The 23,540-nt window shown below is 38.8% G+C and overlaps 1 protein-coding gene across 1 annotated transcript; it reads left to right on the top strand.

Moving 5' to 3' along the window:
• The first annotated feature begins 1,704 nt into the window (after positions 1 to 1,704).
• Positions 1,705 to 20,945, top strand: zgc:92429 (uncharacterized protein LOC445063 homolog). Its single transcript, XM_041779921.1, has 11 exons — positions 1,705 to 1,894; positions 2,703 to 2,752; positions 2,846 to 2,902; positions 4,038 to 4,192; positions 4,324 to 4,427; positions 14,799 to 14,848; positions 17,097 to 17,167; positions 17,680 to 17,782; positions 18,087 to 18,206; positions 18,547 to 18,609; positions 20,318 to 20,945. Exons 1-11 carry the CDS (start codon positions 1,831 to 1,833, stop codon positions 20,750 to 20,752), a joined length of 1,272 nt encoding a protein of 423 aa, XP_041635855.1. The 5' UTR covers positions 1,705 to 1,830; the 3' UTR covers positions 20,753 to 20,945.
• The last annotated feature ends 2,595 nt before the right edge of the window (positions 20,946 to 23,540 follow it).

Raw genomic sequence — 23,540 nt, forward strand, 5'->3', positions numbered from 1 at the left:
AAATTAATCAAAAGAGGCAGAAAAAGACAAAAAAAATTTGGTGAGAATGGGAAAATGGTAGAAAAAATTTGAAAGTAGCAGTGAAGATAGCGAAAATGGGTTAAAAGTGGCAAAAACTGGCACAAATGTGTTCAACTGGGTTACATGTGGCAAATATGGTTGAAGATTCTTTAAAAATTGGTTAAAAGTGGCAAAATGGGTCAAAAGTGCTAGAAAAAAATGTTAAACTAGGTTTAAAAAAGTTGAAAGAAATGATAAAAACTGTTTTAAAGTGATGAAAAATGAGTTAAAATGGCAAAAAGTTTCAAGAATGGGTTAAAAGTGGCAAAAGGGAAAATGGTTTAAACGTCGTGGAAAGTGGCATGAAGTGGCAAAATGGTAAAGTAGCAATGAATTGTAAAACTTGGTCAAAAGTGACAACAGTGGGTTAAAAGTTGTGAAAATCAGTTAAAACTGGTAAAAATGTTGAATAGATAGGTTGAAAGTAAAAGTGAAAATGGATTTAAAGTTGCAAAAAAGTAGCACAAATGTGCTGAAAGTGGGGAAATTAAAAGTTAAAAAAGGTCAGTTAGTGGCAACAATGGGTTAAAAGCGTCAAAAAGGTAGTGAAACTGAGTTAAATGGAGCAAAAAGGTTTGTAAAGGTGATGAAAAATGTTTTAAAGTGGCATGGATAAATATTTCTAACATCAGAACCCAACAATGGCTTCACACACTTTTCAGGTCCACAATGAGGGAACCGTTAGCCGGGATGCTAGCACCAAAGCTACTGATCACAGCTGGGGCGGGCCCACTCTCTGGGTCTGCTGATTCTGTGGGCTGACCTGGCTGGCTAAATAAATGAAAACATGTCAAGCCTCCCTTTATTGGGCCAAAATGTTTTTTTTTATTCTGCACCCAAAGTAAACATTTTGGAACCCATCTGGCGCCATAAAATCTGGATTCCAAGTGTTTTTAAGAGCATCTTGGCTAAATATCTGACAGGTTTTAAACAAAAATTAAAACACCTCAGGGTTTAGCCAAACTTCTGCCTTCTTCCCTCCAGGAAAATCAACATTTTATCAACAATTTGGCAGCATAAAAATTTTCATTCAAAGGTCCTTTTTAAGCATCCTGGATAAAAATTAAACAGCTGTAACAAAGACTAAAGGGCTGGACAAATAAACCCATGTGACTGAAGTGGATCCAAGGATATAAATATCAGAAATCCAGAGGATGTTGATCTCTGCCTTATAAAAGCATCTTTATTACGCTGTAAAACCATACAGACGTTATGATTCAAAGAGATTTTTTCCACTGAAATATCAACATTTTAGTGCCAATTCTGAATTTGAAGGTTCCTTTTATTTTGTAGCTTCTTTGCTAAATATGTGAAAAAGATGAAAACTGCTTATCCTGGGCACATTTATCCCAAATAAAAATTGATATAAATTATAAAATGTGTAATAAAAGTCGATCTGATGTGAGAAACTGACAGATTTCAGAAGTTTCCGGTGCTCTGCGGTCACTGCAGGCCGGCCGGCGTGACAGCCGACGCTCAGCAGGGGGAATGTCGACCCCCCACCTCCAGATAAGTCCTGACAGCTGTAAACTGAGCGGAGGAGGACGAGGAGAGGAGGGAGGTGAGGGGCTATTTTTATCTTTCATTCAGCCAGGCCCAAAGCGCAGAAAGAAACCCTCTCTCTGTTTCTGGATCTCTCCTTCCTGCACGGCTGAAGAAACTTCTGGAGGTCTGAGCTGAGCTTAAAGGCCGGGAGGGACCACCAGACCTTTAGAGGAACAATTCAAACCAAAAAGTCAAGAAGAAATCAGAGAAATCCAGGAGGCCGACATGGCTCTGCTCTGCTACAACAGAGGCTGTGGACTCAAGTATGATGCTGACAAGAACAAGGACGGTAGGACCTGAGTTTAAAACTTTAAATGAAAGTCATCAAGACAGTTTGGCTCAAATGGTGCAATCATGATGTTCTCAGCCTCAGTGGAAGTCAGTTTTTCTCAGATTTGACACAGTTTGATTTGCTTTAATTCACTTAGGGTTTAGTTTATCCAGCTTTCCTTAATCATGTTTTTTTTAAAAAAGCACTTTAAAGCCTATAAAGTAAAAAAAACATCATTTTAAGCTTAAACCAGGCATATTTTCTCCAGAAGATTGCAGCCTTTCTCTTAGATGAGGTTCAGTTTATCAATTTTTGATATGAAGCACTATTTTTCTCTGAAAATGCATCACTTACAAGCTAGATTATACGGCATTGTCCTTTTATTTCAAAAGTAAAGTGCACTTTTGTGCAAGCTTCACAATAAAAAAGATGCTTTCAGCCACCATATACAGATATAGTGTGAGATCATGCTTTTATTTTGAAGGATTACTCCTGTCATCAGGATTTTCTGCTCCTATCTTGTGGAAATTGTGAATTTTTGCTTTAAACCCGCTGAATTATCCCTGAAAGAAGCTGTAGATTTGCTATAAGTAAGTCTGGGTGTCTCTAACAAACATCTGATGTTGAAGAGGATGTTTTTGTGGCGAGAATGCTTGCTATCTGAGTTAGCTTAGCTTAGCTTAGCATGCATAGTGGGCCATGTGTTCACAGCTACCTTCCTGGAAGTCGGCTTCCTTTTATGGGACTCTGTGACGACTGAACAGCTGGTCTCCCCCCCTCTGACTCTGACTGTGTCTCCGTTAATGTCTGTCTTTATCCTCCAAAGATTCCTGCGTCTTCCATCCAGGTGTCCCCATCTTCCATGACGCTCTGAAGGTAATGGTTAGAAAAGAAGTAAATAAAGAAGCAAAAAAACACTTTTATTGAGCTTATAGAGGGAAATCATTTGTCTGTGTGCGTTTGTTTCAGGGATGGTCCTGCTGTAAGAAAAGGACGACAGACTTCTCTGAGTTTCTCTCCATCAAGGTAACAAGAGCTCCTCTGAATCTCTGATTTCTTATTAGTCTTAAAACTCTGATTTCATGCTTATAGAGTCTGGAGCGTTGTAGCTACTGCGCCTGTATTGCAAAAACCCTCTTTAATGTCAAAGTAAAAACAGATATCACCCCCTTCTAGTCAGTATTTAGTAGATGCTGCAATCACAGCACTGAGTCTGAGTGGATAGGGCTCAATCAGGCTTGCGTATTCTTCTTTGCAAACCTGCTCAAGCTCTGTCAGATCAGGCGTGATCAGCCCTTTTCAAGCCCGGCCACAAACCATTTCCGTGGAGCTTTGGCTGTATGCTTCGGGTCATTGTCTTGTTGGAAAATAAATCTTCTCTCAAGCCATAGTTCTCTTGCTGACTGAATAAGATAGTCCATATTTTGCCCCATTTATTTTACCTTCTACCCTGCAGAGAAGCATCCCCACAGCATGATGCTGCCACCACCGTGCTCCACAATGGGGGATGGTGTGTTTGCCAAATATAGCGTCTTGTCTGATGGCCAAAAAGCTCCATTTTGGTCCCATCAGCCCAAAGAACTCTCCCACATGCTTTTGGGTGAACTCTCGTCCAGATTTAATCTGAGTTTCCTCTTTGTCAATCTACCATAAAGCTTTGACTGGTAAGAGTCCCTCCCATCACCGCAGCTGAAGCTTGTAACTCCTTCAGAGTAGTCACAGGTGTCTTGCTGGTCTCTCTCAGGACGTCCTGATCAGGCAGATTTACACATGTGCCATATTCCTTCCATTTCTTGAGGATGAATTAAGCTAAACTTTGGGGGATGTTCAGTTTCTTGGATTTTTTTGTATCCATCCCCCGACTTACTTTTCAAGAACATTTTCTCTGAGTTGCTTGGAGTGTTCTTTTGCCTTCATGGTGTAATGGTAGCCATGAATACTGATTAACCAGTGACTGGACCTTCCAGACACAGGTGTCTGAGACACATTCACCACTCAGGTGATCTTATTTCACTTATTATTAGACTACTAGCACTGATTGGCTGAACACTTTGAGATTAAAGAAATAGTTACCTTCCATTGTTGGTAGATTCCATCTTTACATCCGGTAAAAAGAGTTGCAAAATCAAACTGAATCAGACTGAATTGTCTCTGATCTCAGGGATGCACCCGCGGGCATCACAGCAATGAAAAACCTCAGGAGCCTCTGAGGCCGGAGGTGTCGTCAGATAAAACCGACACAAAACACGCCAACGGCCCTGAGATCATCTACCAGGGACCCAAATCTGCTGAGACGCTGCAGAAGGAGAGGCCCAGGTGTGTTTGATTTTTACCACTCTGCTTCTGTTTGCCTTGTTTCAGTCTACAGGTTGGAGCTGTTGTTAGTTGTGTTTATTCGTTTATTTCCTTTCAACATTGTAATGTTATTGTGTGTTTTTATCGATCAGTTCAGACGAGCCAAAGACGAAGCTGCCCCACAAAGTGTCAGCCACTCTGACTCAGGCTCTGGAGAAACTGGACATCAGCAAGAAAGTCGAGAGAGAGAAGAAAGGTACGCTTTAGATTCACATTTCCTCTGTGATGGTCTTTGTTTGAAAACCTTACAATAAATCAACAAAAAAGTGGCACTATTTTGTCCACAAAAAAATCAGACAGATTCACTAAAAATACACAAGGGGGTTCCACAAGGTCTGATACTGGGTCCACTGTTATTTATTATTAGCCTTGGACAAAATACTTTAAAGTCTTCTCTTCATTTTTATTCTGATGACACTTTTGTTTGCCGATGTGTGCCTACACCTGCACATGCCTTTGCACATCTTCAGCATGTATTTGACTTCGTACAATGTCAGCTTTGTTGTACCTTATACTCTAAAGCAGTGTTACTCAACCCTGCTCAACCAAAGAGCCAAATTGTTGAAAAACACCTTGCAAGAGGCACAATCTATGTGGTGAAAAGTGGCAATAACAGCATGAAGTATCAATAAAAATTAAAGCTGCAAGCAGCGATAGTGGGTCCTCGCAGCCCGTTGCATGTTGAGGTGTTACGCGAAAGTGGATATGTAGCAACCGTTTCATGCCAGCAACAAGGGTGCTGCACCCATGGGTTATGTGAGCTTTGCAACACTCACACTGTCACGGAAACAGAGGGTGATACCCGTCATTATTTTCCAGAGCTTGCCATTATTTTGGCAGTAAAACTAATTGGAAGGAGGCATGCACCCAGAAAATTTTGAATGCAGCTCCAAATTATGTCATTTTAACAGCTCCTCTTTCTGCTCTGCTTGGCTCAGCCTCTGTTTCTCTGTCTCTCTCTCCTGCATGCTTGCAGCCTCACTCAATCTCCCTCTCCCTCATATGCATGCTCACTCCACAGGTGAAAAATGACCAGGTGGCTAAAAGCATTAACTGAATGTTCCAATCATTGGTGATGAAGATTGACCAGAGGAGCAAATAGAGAGCTCAAGATGTGTACAAGTTTGTTTCATCATTTTTGTCAGTGCTTTTATATCATTTTATATCTCCTCTCAAGTATGAAAACGGTCTTTGGCAGCAAAGATTGTCGATTGTAAAGATGTTCTACTCTAGAATGATTATGGCCTTCAGCAGCAAAGATTATCACTCATGGAGATGTGCAACTCAAGTATGAAAACGGTCTCCAGCAGCAAAGATTGTGGATCGTAGAGATGTTCTACTCCAGATGTGAAGTCTCAGAGAAAGTGCAGCTAGCTTTAGCCTGTGTGTTAGCTAAGTTGGACAGGTAATTGCCCTGGAGTCATGAGGTTGTTGCTTTGAATCTGTGTAAATCACTGACTCAAGAGTAAAGAGGACTGCCATAGAGTTGGAAGGTGGGGGGTGTTTGATTCTTTGTGCATTTTTAAGTCCAGTCTCCAAAAGCAGAGATCAGACCCTCTGAGAAACATGAACAGGTGTGTGTCTCAGTGGATTAGTGGAAAAGCCAACTGACTGTGAATCAGGAGGTCACAGGTTCAAATCTTACCATGGGTTCATCTATTTTAAAAGTCTGAGTCCAAATCTAGACTTCAGGAGACCTGGACAGGAGTTGGCCTTTCAAATCTAACCAATGTCTTTAAGTTTTAAAGATTGAGATGTGCAACACAAGATGTGAAAATGGTCTTCAGCAGCAAAGATTGTGGATCGTAAAGATGTTCTACTCCAGCTGTGAAGTCTCAGAGAAAGTGCAGCTATCTTTAGCCTGTGTGTTAGCTAAGTTGGACAGGTAACTGCCCTGGAGTCATGAGGTTGTTGCTTTGAATCTGTGGATTTTTGAAGCTGCTGGTGTAAATTGCTGACTCAGGAGTAAAGAGGACTGCCATAGAGTTGGAAGGTGGGGGGTGTTTGATTCTTTGTGCATTTTTAAGTCCAGTCCCCAAAAGCAGAGATCAGACCCTCTGAGAAACATGAACAGGTGTGTGTCTCAGTGGATTAGTGGAAAAGCCGACTGACTGTGAATCAGGAGTTCACTGGTTCAAATCTTACCATGGGTTCATCTATTTTAAAAGTCTGAGTCCAAATCTAGACTTCAGGAGACCTGGACAGGAGTTGGTCTTTCAAAGCTAACCAATGTCTTTAAGTTTTAAAGATTTGAGTCCAAATAAAGAAGGAAAAGCCCCTCTGAGGCTCTGCTGCATGTCTGGCTCTGTAGCCTAATGAGATAGTGGACTGACTCAGAGTCTGGAGGTACCAGGTTCGACTCCCATCTTGGTCTCAGTGAATTTTAAAGCCACATCCTGAACAAAGAGGATAAATACGCCAGGAGAAGAGGTGGTAGCGTGAAAGGTATGGCGGCGGTGGCACAGAGGACTGGACTAGACCAGTTCTGCACAGGGATGCTGGGGTTCAAACCCCACTGTGGCCGGTACCTGGATCAAGGCATGCCTGATGGGGAAGGGGGGACGCAGCGTGGCGCCCCCCTGGGGAGCCGGCAGAGATGTAAGTAGGGGGTTATGCAACAAAAACGCACACACAGCAGGAGTTTTACAGGATGGAGTCTTTATTTGCTTGCATGCATGCATGCATCATCACTGAGCCCCTCATGGTGACGTCATCTCCTCCGCTGTAGAAACAGGAAATACTTACCCCGGAGTCAGGGTACCAAAGTATCATTTATTTTGAAAGGGCATTTGAACGTACGGAAATCAAGAAAACGGACAACTTCACTCGTTTTTTGATTCTGGACGCAAAACAAAAAACGAGTGAAGTTGTCCGTTTTCTTGATTTCCGTACGTTCAAATGCCCTTTCAAAATAAATGATACTTTGGTACCCTGACCCTCCAGGCCCTTCAGGTCCTCTCTGGCCTGCTCCCTCTGCTCAGCAGCCTGCAAACAAAAACCACATGAACTCAAATTCCACATAAATAAACATACATTTGTGTTAGTTTTAAATAAACAAACATTTCTGAAATGATAGACCTTTACATCAGTGGGTAAAGCCCCCCAGGACAATCTCTGAGAAATTAAACATCATTTTTAATTGTTTTATTGACTAAATCCCAGCATAACAGGCTTGCATAAACCAGTTCTTCATAAATATCTGCATATAAACTATCCATCATTACAACGCCATTTAGAGCCACCATAAGAATACCAATTTTTAAGTAAAATCTCAAACATTTCTAATTTAACAAGTCATAAATTTACCAGAAGAATAAAACTGGAAATTTATGTCAACTAAAAGGTAGGATTTTTTGTCATTATAAAATCCTGCTTCATTCGTCTCTGTGGACTTGAAGTCAAAAATTTAGGCCCAGTTTAGACAGTTTTAGACTAAATTCCTGATCCAGTTCAAGTCTAGTCACAAACAGTTTTTAGTCTGAATGAGTAAAACTCAACGTGTGGCTTCATTGGGATGGTTTGTGGCTCTTTTATGTCTTCATTTCAAATATTTTTCCCCAGAAAACCTTAAAAAACTTTCACCTCAGGAATGATCCATATAAAGTCACATTAATCAGTTTGTTTCCACTCTCACACAGGAGGCTTTGGTTTTCAACCTTTATTTATTCTCTTGGTTTTTTTCATTACCCTTATTTCTAATTCTTCTCCCTTTTTTCCTTTTCTTGACACTTCTAATCCATTTTTGCCTCTTTTAGCCCATTTGTGCCAGTTTTGTATTTTTTGCCACTTTCATTCTGCTTTTTGCTATTTGCAATTCTTTCCCCTTTTTAGCATTTTTTGGCCACTTTTCACCCAATTTAAGCTGCTCTTCGACATTAAATGACACTTTTTACATTTTTGTCACTCTTTGCAGCACTTTGCCCATTTAGTCACTTTTCACCAATAATTTACCACATTTTTGCCACTTTTTGACTATTTAACTCAATTGTCACCATTTTTATAGCACATTGTTGTCACTTTTTACAATTTAAGTCACTTTTCACATAATTTATAATTTTTTTAGCCCATTTGCTACTTTTTGCCCCTTTCAGTCACTTTTCACCATTATTTTACCACATTTTTTGCCACTTTCTGACCATTTTTATCATCTGTAACTCCTTTTTTATGTCACTTCTCACCCATTGTTGCTACTGTTCACATAGTTTTTGCCATTTAATGCCTATTTTTCACCTATTCACCAATTTTTTTGGTGCTTTTAGCCGTATAAGTAACTTTTTATTCATTTTGCATGTTTTTGCCTATTTTTTAGTCACTTTTCCCTATTTTACCACATTTTTTGCAGCGTTTTGACCAATTTACTTACTTTTATCCATTTTTTACCACATTTTTGCTGCTTTCTGACCATTTTTATCATCTTTTTATGTTGCTTCTCATCCATTTTTTGCCATTTAATTCCAATTTTGCACCTTTTCACCATTTTTTTGCTGCTTGTTGACCATTTTAGTCACTTCTCACAATTTTTTTTACCACATTTTTGCTGCTTTTTGATCATTTCGGTCACTTTTCATTCATTTTCACTACATTTTTGCCACCTTCTGACCATTTTTGTCATCTGTAACTCCTTTTTTAATGTCACTTCTCACCCATTTTTGCCATTTTACACCCGTTTTTTGCCATTTTATTCCAATTTTGCACTTTTTCAATATTTTTGCATCTTTTTGCCCATTTTAGTCACCACCCACTATTTTTTAACCACTTTTTTTTCAGCTTTTTGCCATTGTAGTTACTTTTCACTATTTTATACCACATTTTTTCAGCTTTTTGACCATTTTAGTCACTTTTCATTCATTTTTACCATATTTTTGCCACTTTCTGACCATTTTTATCATCTGTAACTCCTGTTTTATGTCACTTCTCACCCATTGTTGCTACTGTTCACATAGTTTTTGCCATTTAATGCCTATTTTTCACCTATTCACCAATTTTTTTGGTGCTTTTAGCCGTATAAGTAACTTTTTATTCATTTTGCATGTTTTTGCCTATTTTTTAGTCACTTTTCCCTATTTTACCACATTTTTTGCAGCGTTTTGACCAATTTACTTACTTTTATCCATTTTTTACCACATTTTTGCTGCTTTCTGACCATTTTTATCATCTTTTTATGTCCCTTCTCACCCATTTATTGCCATTTAATTCAAATTTTGCATCTTCTCTCCAATTTTTTTGCTGCTTTTTGACCTTTTCAGTTACTTCTCACTATTTTTACCACATTTTTGCTGCTTTTTGACCATTTTAGTCACTTTTCATTTATTTTTACTACATTTTTGCCACTTTCTGACCATTTTTATCATCTGTAACTCCTTTTATAATGTCACTTCTCACCCATTTTTTCCACTTTACACCCGTTTTTTGCCAATTTATTCCAATTTTGCACTTTTTCAATATTTTTGCATCTTTTTGCCCATTTTAGTCACCACCCACTATTTTTTAACCACTTTTTTTTCAGCTTTTTGCCATTGTAGTTACTTTTCACTATTTTATACCACATTTTTTCAGCTTTTTGACCATTTTAGTCACTTTTCATTCATTTTTACCATATTTTTGCCACTTTCTGACCATTTTTTATCATCTGTAACTCCTTTTGTAATGTCATTTCTAACCCATTTTTTACACCTGTTTTTTTGCCAATTTTTTCCAATTTTGCACCTTTTCATCATTTTTTGTAGCTTTTGGTATTTATAATCACTATTCATTCATTTTTACCATGTTTCTGCATCCACTATTTTTTAACCACATTTTTTCACTATTTTATACAACATTTTAGCTGCTTTTTGCCTGTTTTAGTCACTTGTTGCTAGTTTTGAACCATTATGCAGCTTCTGACTAATTTTATCATCCATAATTCCTTTTTTATATCACTTTTCCCCCATTTTTGTCACCTAGTTTTTGCCATTTAATGCCTTTTTTTCACCTTTTCACTAATTCTGTTTCCACTTTTTGGCCATTTTAGTCACTTTTCACTATTATTATTTGACACCTTTCACCCAGTTTTTGCCCTTTTATTCCAATTTTGAACCATTTTACCATTTTTTCTGCTTTTTAACCGTTTATGTCTCTTTTAATCCATTTTTGCCACTTTTCACCACTTTAAATGTGGCTATTGCAAAGGTATTTTTCAACAATTTATTCAAATAGCTCATACCATGTGTTTCTTCTTATGTCTGTGCTCTCTCACATCTTTAAAAATGTAGTTGGATTTAAAACAGTCAGACTTACTCTGTGAGCTCGTCCAGCATCCTCTGCTCGTCTTCAATCTGGTCTCTCAGTCGGCTCAGCTGTTTGTGGTGAGCCTCTCTGTGGTTCTCCAGCTGCTCCTCCAGAGTTTTCTGTGCCACACAGACACAAAAACATTCAGCTATTTCACATTTCTGTAACAGAGATTCTCAGTGACCTGTTTCCTCCTCACCTTTATGTCCCTGTCCCCATCACGTCTGCCGATGTCCTCCTTCTCCTCTCCTGACATCTCGTGTGTTTTCTCTGATGAAAAACAAAGAGGAAAATTCCATCAGGTTAAACTGTTTTTACTTGAACTAAGATGTTTTAATGGTTAATATAAATGTGCAAACCGTGAGTCTGCAGCTTAGCGAGCTCCTCGGTCAGAGCGTCCTGTGCCGTCTCTTCTTCTGCTCCATGTTCTGCATGTAGTCCGTCAGAGACTTGATCTTGGCCTGGTGCTGCACAGACCACACAAAAATGTGCTGTTTGTTTGTGCTGCTCACTTCCTACCCATATTCATATGTTCCCATTTTTAAAATATCTATTTATTTTGTGGTTGACTGTCACTAGGAAACAATCTGACTTCATCTGTCCACACAAACATTTGTGTGTCAGCCATGTTGGTCTGATGACACCACCAGGAGGAAGGAAAGGTCTGCATGCATGTGTTTCATTGTTAGTCACACTGCCAACTACTGGCCTGGCATGCATACTACAGCAGTTTCAGGCACATTAGTGGATCTGATTGACATTTAAACACCAAACCTTAAAAAATAAAAAAAAATAAAACGGAAAAGAAAAAGGATTCTGTTCTGTAAAAATGGCTGTAGTGATAATTATGCTAAATTTTGACCATAAAAATAATAATGCTACTGGGTGTTTTTCTGCCAAGTTTCATGGCTTTACAAGTTTTGTAACTGCCACACCATTTTAGGTGAGGACTCTTGACCTTCAAATTTGAGTAATACCAACCTTCTTTTATGAGCACCAGCCACTTTTATTACATGATGAAGCATTTTAATATAAGGGGCCGCCATGGCCACGCATTTTCACTAATAAGAAAATCCTGAATAACTTTGGACCTAAGACATTTCTTCTTGCTCTACACCAAAGATCAAGTAGTTTGCGAGGGCTAGTTCATTCAAATATGACCCCTAAAATATGGCTTGTTTTACCAAAAAATTCAAAATGGCCGACTTCCTGTTTGACTTACGATATGGGTCCAAAAATATATATATTTTTTTTGCGCCCTGACATGACACATCTGCCCACACATGTTCAAAATCCTAGGTTAAACCTGCTGGGGGGGCTGAATTTTTGAAATGTTCAAGGGGGTGCCATTGAGCCAACAGGCCACACCCACCTACAAAATGAACATCAATCATCTAAGAATGCCAATGAGTTTCTTTTTCTTTTTTTTTTTTCTTTTTTTTTTTTTTTTTGGCAAGTTTCATTGCTCTAGATTTCTTCTAACCATTTGAAAAATCTACTTCCTGTTTCATGGCAAACAAAAAATTGCCATGGCCACGCCTTTTAACGTAGACATTTGACCATTGTATATGTGTAAGACCAACTCCTTGGGAACTGCCTGAGAGAGTTTCAGAATGATTTGTCCAAACATGTAGGTACTGCGATGTGAAACTCAGGAGTAGTGACTTTCTGTTGCCAGAGGGTGGCGCTACATAATTTTTCAAAGTTTCAAGTATGGATGTGTTCTGGCCTGGACTGTTATCAAGCACATGAAATCTGTCTCAGATATGACCATGTATACTAAAGTTATGACTGTTTAAAAATTTTTGGTGAGATAAAATGGCGACTCTTGACTTTGTCGCCCCGCAGGGGCCATGCCCTCTGACGAAAAGTCAATTTTATTTTTCACAAAGCTAAATCCACTTCTTTAGTCCTTCCTGACACAAATTTGAAGTGGATATCTTGGATAGTTTTTTAACTGTAGCTTGCACCATAAACCTTGACATTTCCTGTCACCACTAGGTGGCGCTTTGATCTGTAAAAAATCTGACCATATGAATGGGTGCAGGCCATGACCGTCAATATTCCTGAGCAATATTAGTCCAATTGGACAATGCACAGCTGAGTTATAAACTACTTCCTGTTTACCAGAGACATATGCAAATTTGAGGGCTCGCCATGGCCACACCTTTCGACTAATGAGAAAACCCTGAATAACTTTTCATCAGCCATGTCTCATGTAGCTCTGTGCTGAAGTACAAGTCGATCGGATGAAATCCCTCAGAGGAGTTAATCCAGATATGACCCCTGGAAAAGGCCAAAAACAGCCCCTTTTTTTTGCATATTTATTTAAAATGGTGGATTTCCTGTTGGAGATAGAGTGTAGGCCCAAGAGGCTTTTTTGTAGATCTCCCCAAGCTGCACCTGCACACAAAATTTCATGAATCTGTGTCAAAGTCAAAGGAGGGGGCTTTAACTTTGAAAACTGTTAGGGGGCGCTAATTTTGCAATTCTAAAGACCCAAAAAATATCAAAATTTTCTCAAAAGTCCATGCAATGACTGCAAATATGTAACACACAATTAGGTCCTCGCACCACTCGGTGCTCGGGTCCTAATAAGTTGAAGGTGGCGAAAATGGTCAAAAAGCAGCAAAATGTGAGAAAAGGGGCAACAATGGGGAGAAAGAGTGGTAAAATGATCAGAAAATAGCAAAAAAATGGTCCAATGTGGCAAAAAATGGGCAAAAGGCAGTCAAGAGTGGCAAAAATGTGCAAAAAAAAAAAAAAAAATTGGGGAGAAAAAACGAAACAAGTGGTATTGTATGGCAAAAGGTAGCTTATTTGGACGAAAAGTAGCAAAAAATGGTAAAAAAAAAAAAAAAGGGCTGAAAATGGCAAAAATTGGGAAAAAAAATAAGTTGCAAAAATGGACAAAAAACAGGAAAAAAGGGGTATTTAATGGCAAAAGGCAGCTTAAGTGGGCAAAAGAAAAGAAAGAAAGGCAAAAATGTTGTGGAAAAAGGAAACAAGTGGTATTTTATAGCAGAAGGTAGCTTATTTTGACAGAAAGGGACAAAAAATTGTAAAAATTTGACAAAATAGGCTAAAAGTGGCAAAAAATTATAGAAAAAGAAGGAAAAAAGGGGTATTTAATTGTGAAAGATAGTTCAAATGGGTGAAAAGTGGTTTTTTTAAGGTTTTCTAGGGGAATAATATTTAAGATTAAGACATCAAAGAGCCATAGATAATCACAAAAGAGCCACAGGTTGAGTATCACAGCTCTACAGTCATGCTGGCTTGCACACTGGTGAACCTACCTCTAAAAAATCCACTCAGGGCAGAGTCCTATCGTTCCTCTCTGCTAATCTGGACGAACAGAGTGCACTACTTTTTTGCATACTCCCTACAGCAACTCGGCTTCCTCCCACAGCCTCAAAACACACTCGTTATATTACTTGGTGACTAAATTGACCGTAGGTGTGAGTGTGAGGATGCTTATATCTAAATGTCATCCCTGTAGTTGACTGGCGACCCATCTAAGGTGTACTCCACCTTCTCCCAGTGACGGCTGGGACTAACCCCAGCTCTCTACACCCTAAGGGGACAAGTGTTGATAATGGTTGGGTTTGACCATTTTTGTTGTTAAAACTGGGCTTGATGTCGTTCTTTGTCAGGTCTCCCTTAAAAAGGTAATCTCTGATCTAAGTGGGAGTAACCTGGTTTAATAAATAAAATAAAACCAAATAAATAAACCGCATGAAAAGTCCAAAAATGTTACCAAGCTTTAATGACTTCTCTTGAGACTTCCCAAAGTAGCTGTGGCTACAGTTATTCAAAATTCAACATTTTTTTCCTCCTGGATGACTCTGGTTAAACTTTCCATAATCAGAAATGGGCTGAATTCTGCAAAATGCACCCAGGTTTGAGAAAACTAAAGTCTCAGTAATTAGTTACAGAGAAAATTGTGTTTTTATAGGCACATTTCTGTTTTGGTCCATGCCATGGTGCAGCCTGCAGCTCCCTTCTCTCATGTCTCTCCTCCTCTCTCTCTCATCCCTGTTTCTGACTCTATCCACTTCCTCCTCTATCAATATAAGGCATAAAAATCATAAAAATGCATCTTTGAAAAAGAAAACATCACATTTCTTACCAAAAAATGAAACCATCTGCTACCTTTACCCTGTTTTGATGTGAAATGTACAATTCTAACTGGGAAATATGTTCAAGTATTCCAACAAGACTAAATCTAACATATTTCAGCATCACTTGAGTCTTGATTTCTTTAACCATTTCTTCCTCTTTTGTCTTTTTCCCTCCTCAGAGAGTCAGATTGTCCAAGGGACACGGTGCAAGAATGCAGGATGTAAAACAGTGAGTGCTGACTTTTGTTTGCCTTTGTGAAAATCTGTGGTATTTCATCATCCACACATTAAAGCGACGCTTCAGTCTGAGGTTAGACTTCCATTCCTGCTGTGCTGTAAAGCTTTTTGATGGCTCCATCTAGTGGACAAAACATGCAACAACATAATAAACAGCTTTGTAATCTTTGTTCAATGTTTTATATTCCTTTACCCTCCTACTGATGTGACTTTAATGACTTAACATTTATTTTTATTAGTTTACTAAAGTTTAGGCTTTCAATCTTTGGCTCATACTGTGACCTTTAGTATTTTCTAGAAAAAGAGTGATGAAGAAATCAAGTCTGAGGCAAAATAGCTGAGGTACAAAGACATGGTAGATTTAAAGGACCACCACCACCCATATTCCTGATCCCAAATATTTCCAAATTGAATTTACTAAAAATGGAGGTTAAAGGGAAAATTTCCTCCTAAAATTTCCCTGAAACTCCTTGAACATTTTAACTAGAACACCCACTAACACCACAGCAATCCCAAAAGTTTCCAAATTGAAGTTTCCCAAAACAGCCTAACAAATGTCCTGAAATTTCTCTGATATTTCATTTGCAACTGTCTTCCCCTCCTCAAAATTCCAAAATTGAAATCTCTCCCCAAAAAATCCATCAAAATGAGGGAAAATTTCCCCCAACAGCATAAATTTCGTGTGATTTCTGAAAATTTCTATTTGAACCTTCCTCCCCTCCCCAAAATTCCCAATCCCAAAATTCCCAAATTGAACTCCCCCAAAAAATCCATGAAAATTAGGGAAAATTCCTCCTAAAATCCAGACAAATTCCCTCAAAGTTCCATGAACTTTCATCTGGAACCCTCATCCCCACCCCCTCACCAAGGTTCCTAATCACCAAAGTTCCCAAATCAAAATTTACAAAAAAAAAAAAAGAAAAAGAAAAAGAAAAGAAAAAAGAAAAAAAAAACACTTCTTAAACACTTCAATCGGAAGCTTTGTCCCCTCACCAAAATCCCCAATCCCAAAAATTCCCAAATTGAAATTTACCCCCAAAAATCCATCAAAATGAGTGAAAATTTCCCTTAACAGTCTAACAAGTTTTCTGAAACCTTCCTCCCCTTACCAAAACTCCCAATCCAAAAATTCCCAAATTGAATTTTCCCCAAAAAATCCATGAAAATGGGGGGGGGAATTTTCTGCTAACATCCAGAAAATTCCCTGAAATTTTAATTAAATTTCTTCAAAATTTCTATTGAAACCATACTCCCCTCCCCAAAATTCCCAAATTGAATTCCCCAAAACATCCACGAAAATGAGGAAAAATTTCCCCTAACATCCAGACAAATCCCCTGAAATTTCCATTAAATTTCTTGAAAATTTCAATTAAAACCTTCCTTCCCTCCCTAAAATTCCTAATCCCAAAAATTCCCTAATCGTAAGTTCCCCAAAATTCATGAAAATCAGGAAAAACTTCCCCTACAATCCAAGCAAATTCCCTGAAATTTCCTGAAAATTTTAATTTGAACCCCCTCCCCCAAAATTTCCTTTCCCAAAAATTTCCAAGTTGGAATTCCAAAACATTCTTGGGTATGAGGGAAAATTCCCCCAACATTCAAATAAGAATGTAACACTTCTTGAGCTTTTCCCCCTTTATTTATAGTTTTGTGACATTTATTATTCTAACCAACAATGAGAACAATAATGTCCATTTTGTGCAGATTTTAAACAAACAAAAATTACTCTGACCTCTTACCTCCACAGCAGACGACTCGTGATTTGAACGACAATCCAAAACAACGACTGTAATGATTTTACTGCTGTTTTTTATCAGCCTGGTGTTGGTGGGTGTGCATCAGAAAGAACAGAACAAACAAAAGAAAACTTGAACAAATAAAACACAAAAACACTCAAACCTGATCATTTCACTCATCAGAGTGGACATTTGTATAAAGTTTTATAAACATTCCTCAAAGGTTTTTTTTTAGATATGGAGACCATGATGATGGTCTGTGTGGACAGACGAACCTAAACCATAACACCTCCAGCCTCGGCTATCACTGACATTAAAACATTATCTGTTGATTTTTTTTTTTTCCGTCTCTTTCTGAGACTCAAACGGTCCGCTTTGACTCCAGACCCCGTCACAAAGAAAAACATCCAAACAAACCGCACGCTTGACTGCTGACCTCTATTTGCTTCACATTACTGATGATCTGATGGTCACGCTGTGAACATTTGTACTGTCTTTGTTCAGGTCTATGAGGGCCAAGAGACAGACAAGGAGGTCTGCACCCACCATCCCGGAGCGCCCGTCTTCCACGAGGGGTGAGCCACGCACCCACACCACTGCATAGTTCTGCTTCTGTACTCCGGATATTACAAAAGGATCATGCATAATCCAGCACAACACGATCATAATTACAATCTCTGTTTGAACGACTCTTTTCTGTTTCTCTCCGTCTGTAATTAAAGCGAGGAAAGCAAACAAAACAAAGCGAAGGCCGCGCACGAAAAACAAGAGACATAAAAGCTGAAAGCTAAGAAAGAAAGATGAAACGATCAGGGAGTTTAAACAAATCAGAGACTTTAGAAGTTCATTAAACGGCGGCCTTTTGATGCATGAAGAACAAAACTAAACATCAGTCCAAGATTTGTTCATTGAACTACTGCTTCTTACATTTATTTTCAAAAATTAGACATTTAAGTTTCCGGTTTTATAACAATGTGCCCATGACAAATCCCAACACAACAGGACTGTGACTCCACATGTACATCTGACCACGTCTCTGACTATATTTCAGACTGTTAGTCTAACCTCTGCCCATTTGTCTGTTCAGGTACAAATACTGGAGCTGCTGCTGCATTAAGACGATAGATTTCAACGCTTTCCTCGACCAGAAAGGCTGCAGCACCGGGAAGCACCGCTGGATCCCAAGGCAGGTAGATCAAGCACCTCGGTAACTCACACAAAGTCAGCCAGAAATGTATTCCTAATACAAAAACGTACTATAACGCTCTGAAAAACACAAAAGAAACTCTACAGGCCCTCTCTCTATGCTCATCAGTGATCTTGTTCTCTCTGGTGTCATCTTTGATCAAATATTAAACAAAGAAGAAAAACTAAAGAGCCTTACAACGAACCAAAGATACACTCCAACTTTTACATGAAAATAAATGTAGAAATAATCTAAATAATCAGCAGATCTTTATTCTCTGTGCCTGACCTCTGCGTTTGTCTCTACAGGACAAGAAGAAGGTGGCGTGTCGACATGACTGGCACCAGACAGGAAGTAATGTTGTTCTGACTATTTACGCCAAGAACGCACACCCAGATCTCAGCAGCATAGAGGCCAACAGGACTGTGGTGAGTTCACAAACACACCATCCATATATTTACACTTTCTTCAGGGTGCATGTCTAAAGAGTTTCTTAAAGGGAACATATTATGCAATAATCACCTTTTCAGGCTTTTCTAACAAAAATATGTGCCCCTGGCCTGTCCACAATCCCCCCAAGAATCAGAAAAATCCATTCCCTCCCCCCTCTTTTTTCTCCACCTTTCAGAAAATGGGTGCTAAAACAAACTGTTCTCTGATTTTCCCCTTATGATGTCATGTAGGGAGTTATTTCCTTGACACCACAAATAAACTACAAGAGACATTTACATATTTAACAAAACATTTATCTTTTTCTTTCGCTTTTAGCTCACATGTCAGATTCAGTTTGAGGACAACAAAATCTTCAAGAGAGAATTCCACTTCTGGGGGGTGAGTACCTGCTTTTTTTTAAACTTCATACTGACGTTCGTCTTTAATGTTGGAGTGAAAAACTAACCCACTAGAGGTCACTGCCTCTTACTGAGCTACTTTGATGCTGCTCCATATGTCCATAGAGTAGAGAAAGAACGGTCCATCCTCTGTGCTCTTCTGTCCGTCTTTGTGCCCAGCCTATCATTGTTGGACGCACAGCTCAACACTGCCCCCCATGTTTGGCGGCGGTATTGCAACGTTTGCTTCAAGAGAACAGACAAAAAGACGAAATGAACGCAGATTACAGACTGAAAGGTCTATCTGTATCCGTATGAGGTTCAAACGTGGAACATAAATGAGCCTTTAAGCCAAACAATAGTTGAAGTTCACGCCTGTAATTTCCCTGGTAATTTAATAAATGAAATGTGAGTAGACACTTTGGGAAACAGTGTTGAAGAAAAAATATAGCACTCTATGGACTTCCTGTCACATGATGTTGAATTCCTGACCCATTTTATCAAGAGCAGTTCTACATCAACTCAATCCTGAATGCATCTAAAATAACCCAAATAAAATAAATATTACACCAGATGTTTAGTATTTTATATAAAATTGTGAAAACCCAGGCTGCAAAATTACTTATATCTCCCTCATTTTCAGTGCAAGAGTGATGTACCATGGCTAAAATTGATCAAAAGAGTTTAACCATTTATGAGGTACTAAATAATTCACTCAGGCTTGTCTTTCTCCTGGGCGATGACACAGAGCGTCGCAGTAGTAAGTAGCAGTTTCAGTTAGCTTATAGCTGCTAGCAAACACATCAAGAATGTGGACATGTAGCAGTAAAAATGTTGCAGTAATAACCTTAGATAACTAAGGGCTAATATATAGCCTTAGATTAGGTGATAATGTGGTACAAAGCCATCTGGTAGGTGGACATAACTACTAGCTAGCTAGCGCTGAAGATGCTAATGTTAATAAAAACCAGGAGGGCTGAAGTGCTTTAAAGAAATAATTCTAGAAGTGAAATAAAGTTCGAACAAAAAAGATGTTGTAATGCTAGCTATTAAACAGATCAGACTAATGTGAGCTGTTGAAATGTACCTGCATTATAAGAAATAAAATATGCTTCACTCAGCTATTCCTTCACTCAGGTATGTGGTAGGTAGACAGAGCTACTAGCTAGCTGACTACTAGCGCTGACGATGCTAATGTTACCACAGACTGGAAACCAGAAGGGCTTTCAAGAAAGAAGTCTAGAATTTAAATTAAGTTCAGGAAAAAAGATGTTGTGATGTTAGCTAGCAAACATGTATGCTAGCTAGAAATTAGAGTATACTTATGTGAGCTGTTGTGAAGCGATATAAGAAATAAAATATCTTGTCTGAACTTCAAATACGGTTTGCTGATGCTGTTTTTGCTTTTTTTTTTTTTTTTTTACTCTTGATTCACTTACTCAAATAGTAGGCTTAAATTATGACAATTGTTTTAGCTAGGTTATATTTGAATACAGCATGAAAACATGGCTGAGGGTTGGACTTAGCACCTGAGCTTGTCTCATGAGGATAAATGGCTGCCTTGTGAATAATCAGTGAGGAATTAAAATGCTATTTTAGTCCTTCTGGATACATAAAAAATTACATCGCACACTGTAAAAAAGTTTACTTTTAAGTACCAATTACATCCCCAGCATTAAAACCCATTCTGTGATTTCTCTCATCTCTAGGTGGTCAATGTGAAGCAGAGCTCTGTCAACATGGTCCCATCAAAAGTGGAGATCACTCTCCGCAAAGCCGACCAGGTTGCCTGGGGCAAACTGGAGGACCCGAACTACAAACCTGAACCCGAGCCCGAAGACGACCCCGACACCACAGAATCCTTCCAGCCCGGGTGGGACATCGAGGACGACGACATCAGCGACTCGGACGAGGAGTGGGCCTACGACTTAACGAAGAAGAAGAAAACACAGGAGGAGAAGGACAAAGAGGGGCAGAAGAAGAAGGATGATGAGCAGCAGAATTTAAAGAGGAAGGAAGTGGAGGAGGAGATGAAGAGGGCGGCGGAGGAGAGGAGGAAGGCGGAGGAGGAGAGGAAGAAGCTGGAGGAGCAGAGGCTGCTGGAGGAGGGAGGAGAATACGATGACATGCCAGACTTAGAGTAAATCACAGAGAAAATTAGAAATATTTGGTCTGAATTGGTAGATATTAAATGTTTTTCTTATCAGGAAAATTGAATGTTTAGTAGCAAATCCAAATTAACTTTGGGAGTCTTTCTGGGTTTGATTACCTTGTAGGAGAAGTTGATTGACATACACTGGATGCTTTATTTTTTATCTAAGGCTTGAAATTGACAACTGCACAACAAATAAAGACTTTCTGTTTCTAAATGTGTCTATTTTTCTGACACAAACAGCTCACATCAGGGTGCATAAATGGCTCATTGGTTGCATAAAGATTTGTTATGCAAAGCACGTCCTCTACGTTAATGCAGAGCGATTAAGATAAATGATTCATTTAAAAACCTAATGAATCATTTGAGTATCCACCGGAGTAACAGGCCGCAGCTGTAAACAAAACGTTTAGCCTTTAGCTCATGAGTCATACTCAAATTGTATTTCCACACATTGTTTTGCTGAATATTAGCCTCAAACACACCTACACTGTGTTACTCACTGACCGGCTTTACTACAGGCAGAGGGATTGATCCGTGCTGTGTGTGGGTGTAATTGTTTAGAACAAGCAGATTTAGTTCTGACATCCAAAGAAGATTGTCGCCTTAAAAACCTCAGTAAAAAGTGATTCTGGATCAACTGAATGCTTATTCACATCCTCAAATGCCTTGTGATGCCCTCTGGATGGATACTTTAATATATTCCCCACACTTTTTAGTGTTAAAGTCTTACAAAACCAGGATTACGTCAATAAAACTTCTACTTTAGTGTGACTCAGACCTGTATAGAAAACTGATGGCCTTGTAGACCGGCTGCGAAAGTCAGTGAAAAGAATTCGCGATGATGGTGGCCTTGCTGTTTCTCTAAAAGTAGAGAATGTGAGAGCATCAAGAAACACTGCATTTAAGTGCATTAAATATCTTTGAATGGGGTTCAAGAGGTAATAGGATGACAAAATATTGACTGAGTGGGATCTCATTAAAAAAAAAAAAAAAAACGGTGTAGAGTCTGTAGGCCCACTCGCTTTTATGCAATGACAAAGTATTTAACAGTTACTTGGAGCCTACATCTATTGGCCAATGGTTTTAACATAAAAAGGAGGACTATTCTGAATTAGGATTAGCATCATACATTACAGAATAAAGTTATAGCTGAATATGAATCAACTCGTTCTACAGCATGTTCGAAGTCACTTTTGCAGTTCGATGCAACAAACAAAGGAAGACCTAGCAAACACTGTAGAAGCATATTTATGTAGTCAGGAGGGAAAGTTTCAGAAAATGAGCTGTGAAAACTGAGGGACTCATCCCAGGATCCCTTACAGCACTTCACACCAAGGTGTGAGAAAGACACAGTCTCCTCTCTAATTGGAGGTAAACCCCAGGGGTCCCTCAGGTAATGAAAGCCCCTGTGACCATCTCTCCTTGAGCCTTTCCAGCATCAGACCAGTTGCCTTCTGCTGTGTTTGCCACAGTCATCTATCGGCCTGTATTCTTCTGTCTTTCCCTGTTATCCAGATAGTAGTGCTGCAAAAAGCCCACCAGTATCTGAAGAAGGAAACGCAGCTCTTCTCCTGCCACTAGAAGGAGGATACAGGCCCTGCTCTTATCTTCAAGCTGATCCCTGACGCAACAAGACTTAACTTGCTGGAGACACGGAGCTGCTGAAGGAACATCAATGGAATGACCTTCTGGACCAAGTTGGACGTCAGACTCTAATCACAAGTGATCACAAGTAAAAGGCTTTGTTTGGGCAGAATTAGAAGTAGGAAGCTTTTAATGCACATTTGTTTAAAGCTGCATTTGTTGTCTTGTCACTGCTCAGGTGTTGCTGTTTTACTTTGCTGTGTCCATTTATGTCCAGTACAAACTAATGTTTGTGCCTACACAAACACTTGTGTTGATGCGGTAGAATCAATACAGAGAGAAGAAAGACCTTTTAACTTGAGATTACAAAGCTTGTTTCCCCATTTTAGCAGGTTTATTTTAGTTGTTTTCGTAGATATCTTGCCTGTTTCTTGTGTATTTAGATAACTGAAATTAAAACAACATTTTTGCTTTTGTGTGGAGATTTTCTGGAAAATAATTCATACTTTTGACCATGCCATAAGTGATGGAAATATTAAAACCAAAACAGCAGGAAAAAAAAATTACTTTGTATTATAAGTATTAATTAATCCCAATTCATCTCACACTTTTTGAAATTGGGTCAGGGTTATGGGGTTTTAAACAGTATTTAAGAATAGAATAATACTGTTTGGATAAAGACCTGCTTTTATTTTTGGAAAATAAGGAATTTTGAATAGATTGAACTTACTACAGAAAAAGAAACTTGAAAAGGGAATAAGGGAGCATTCATAAGGTAAAGGTTTGATAACACTAGGCGCGGATAACTTTTGGCTTGTCCACTGAACTTCCTGTGAGTTTTTTAAAGTAAAATGAGACATTAAGGAGCATCACTGTGGCTGCAGACTGACGCTGATGTTGCTTAACAAAATGTGTTGACAGACAATAAAAGTATGCAATTAATGCACTAGTTATGGACTAACATGCATCCAAATCAGATTTGTTGTTAATCTCTGTCATATCCAAGACTGATTAAAATAATTTAGCATTTTTCGTTGCTGTTTTGGATATGAAACAACAGTGACATCATGTGGTGAAATAGGCACTTGAAATAGTTAAAATCCTGAAAATGTTAATTTGGAAATTCTGACCAGGAAAGAAGTTGATTTAAAAATGTAACCCTGAAAAAGTTATTATTCAAATTATTTATATAG

The sequence above is a fragment of the Cheilinus undulatus genome, linkage group 22 (genome assembly GCF_018320785.1).
Source record: "Cheilinus undulatus linkage group 22, ASM1832078v1, whole genome shotgun sequence".
Classification (NCBI taxonomy): domain Eukaryota; kingdom Metazoa; phylum Chordata; class Actinopteri; order Labriformes; family Labridae; genus Cheilinus; species Cheilinus undulatus.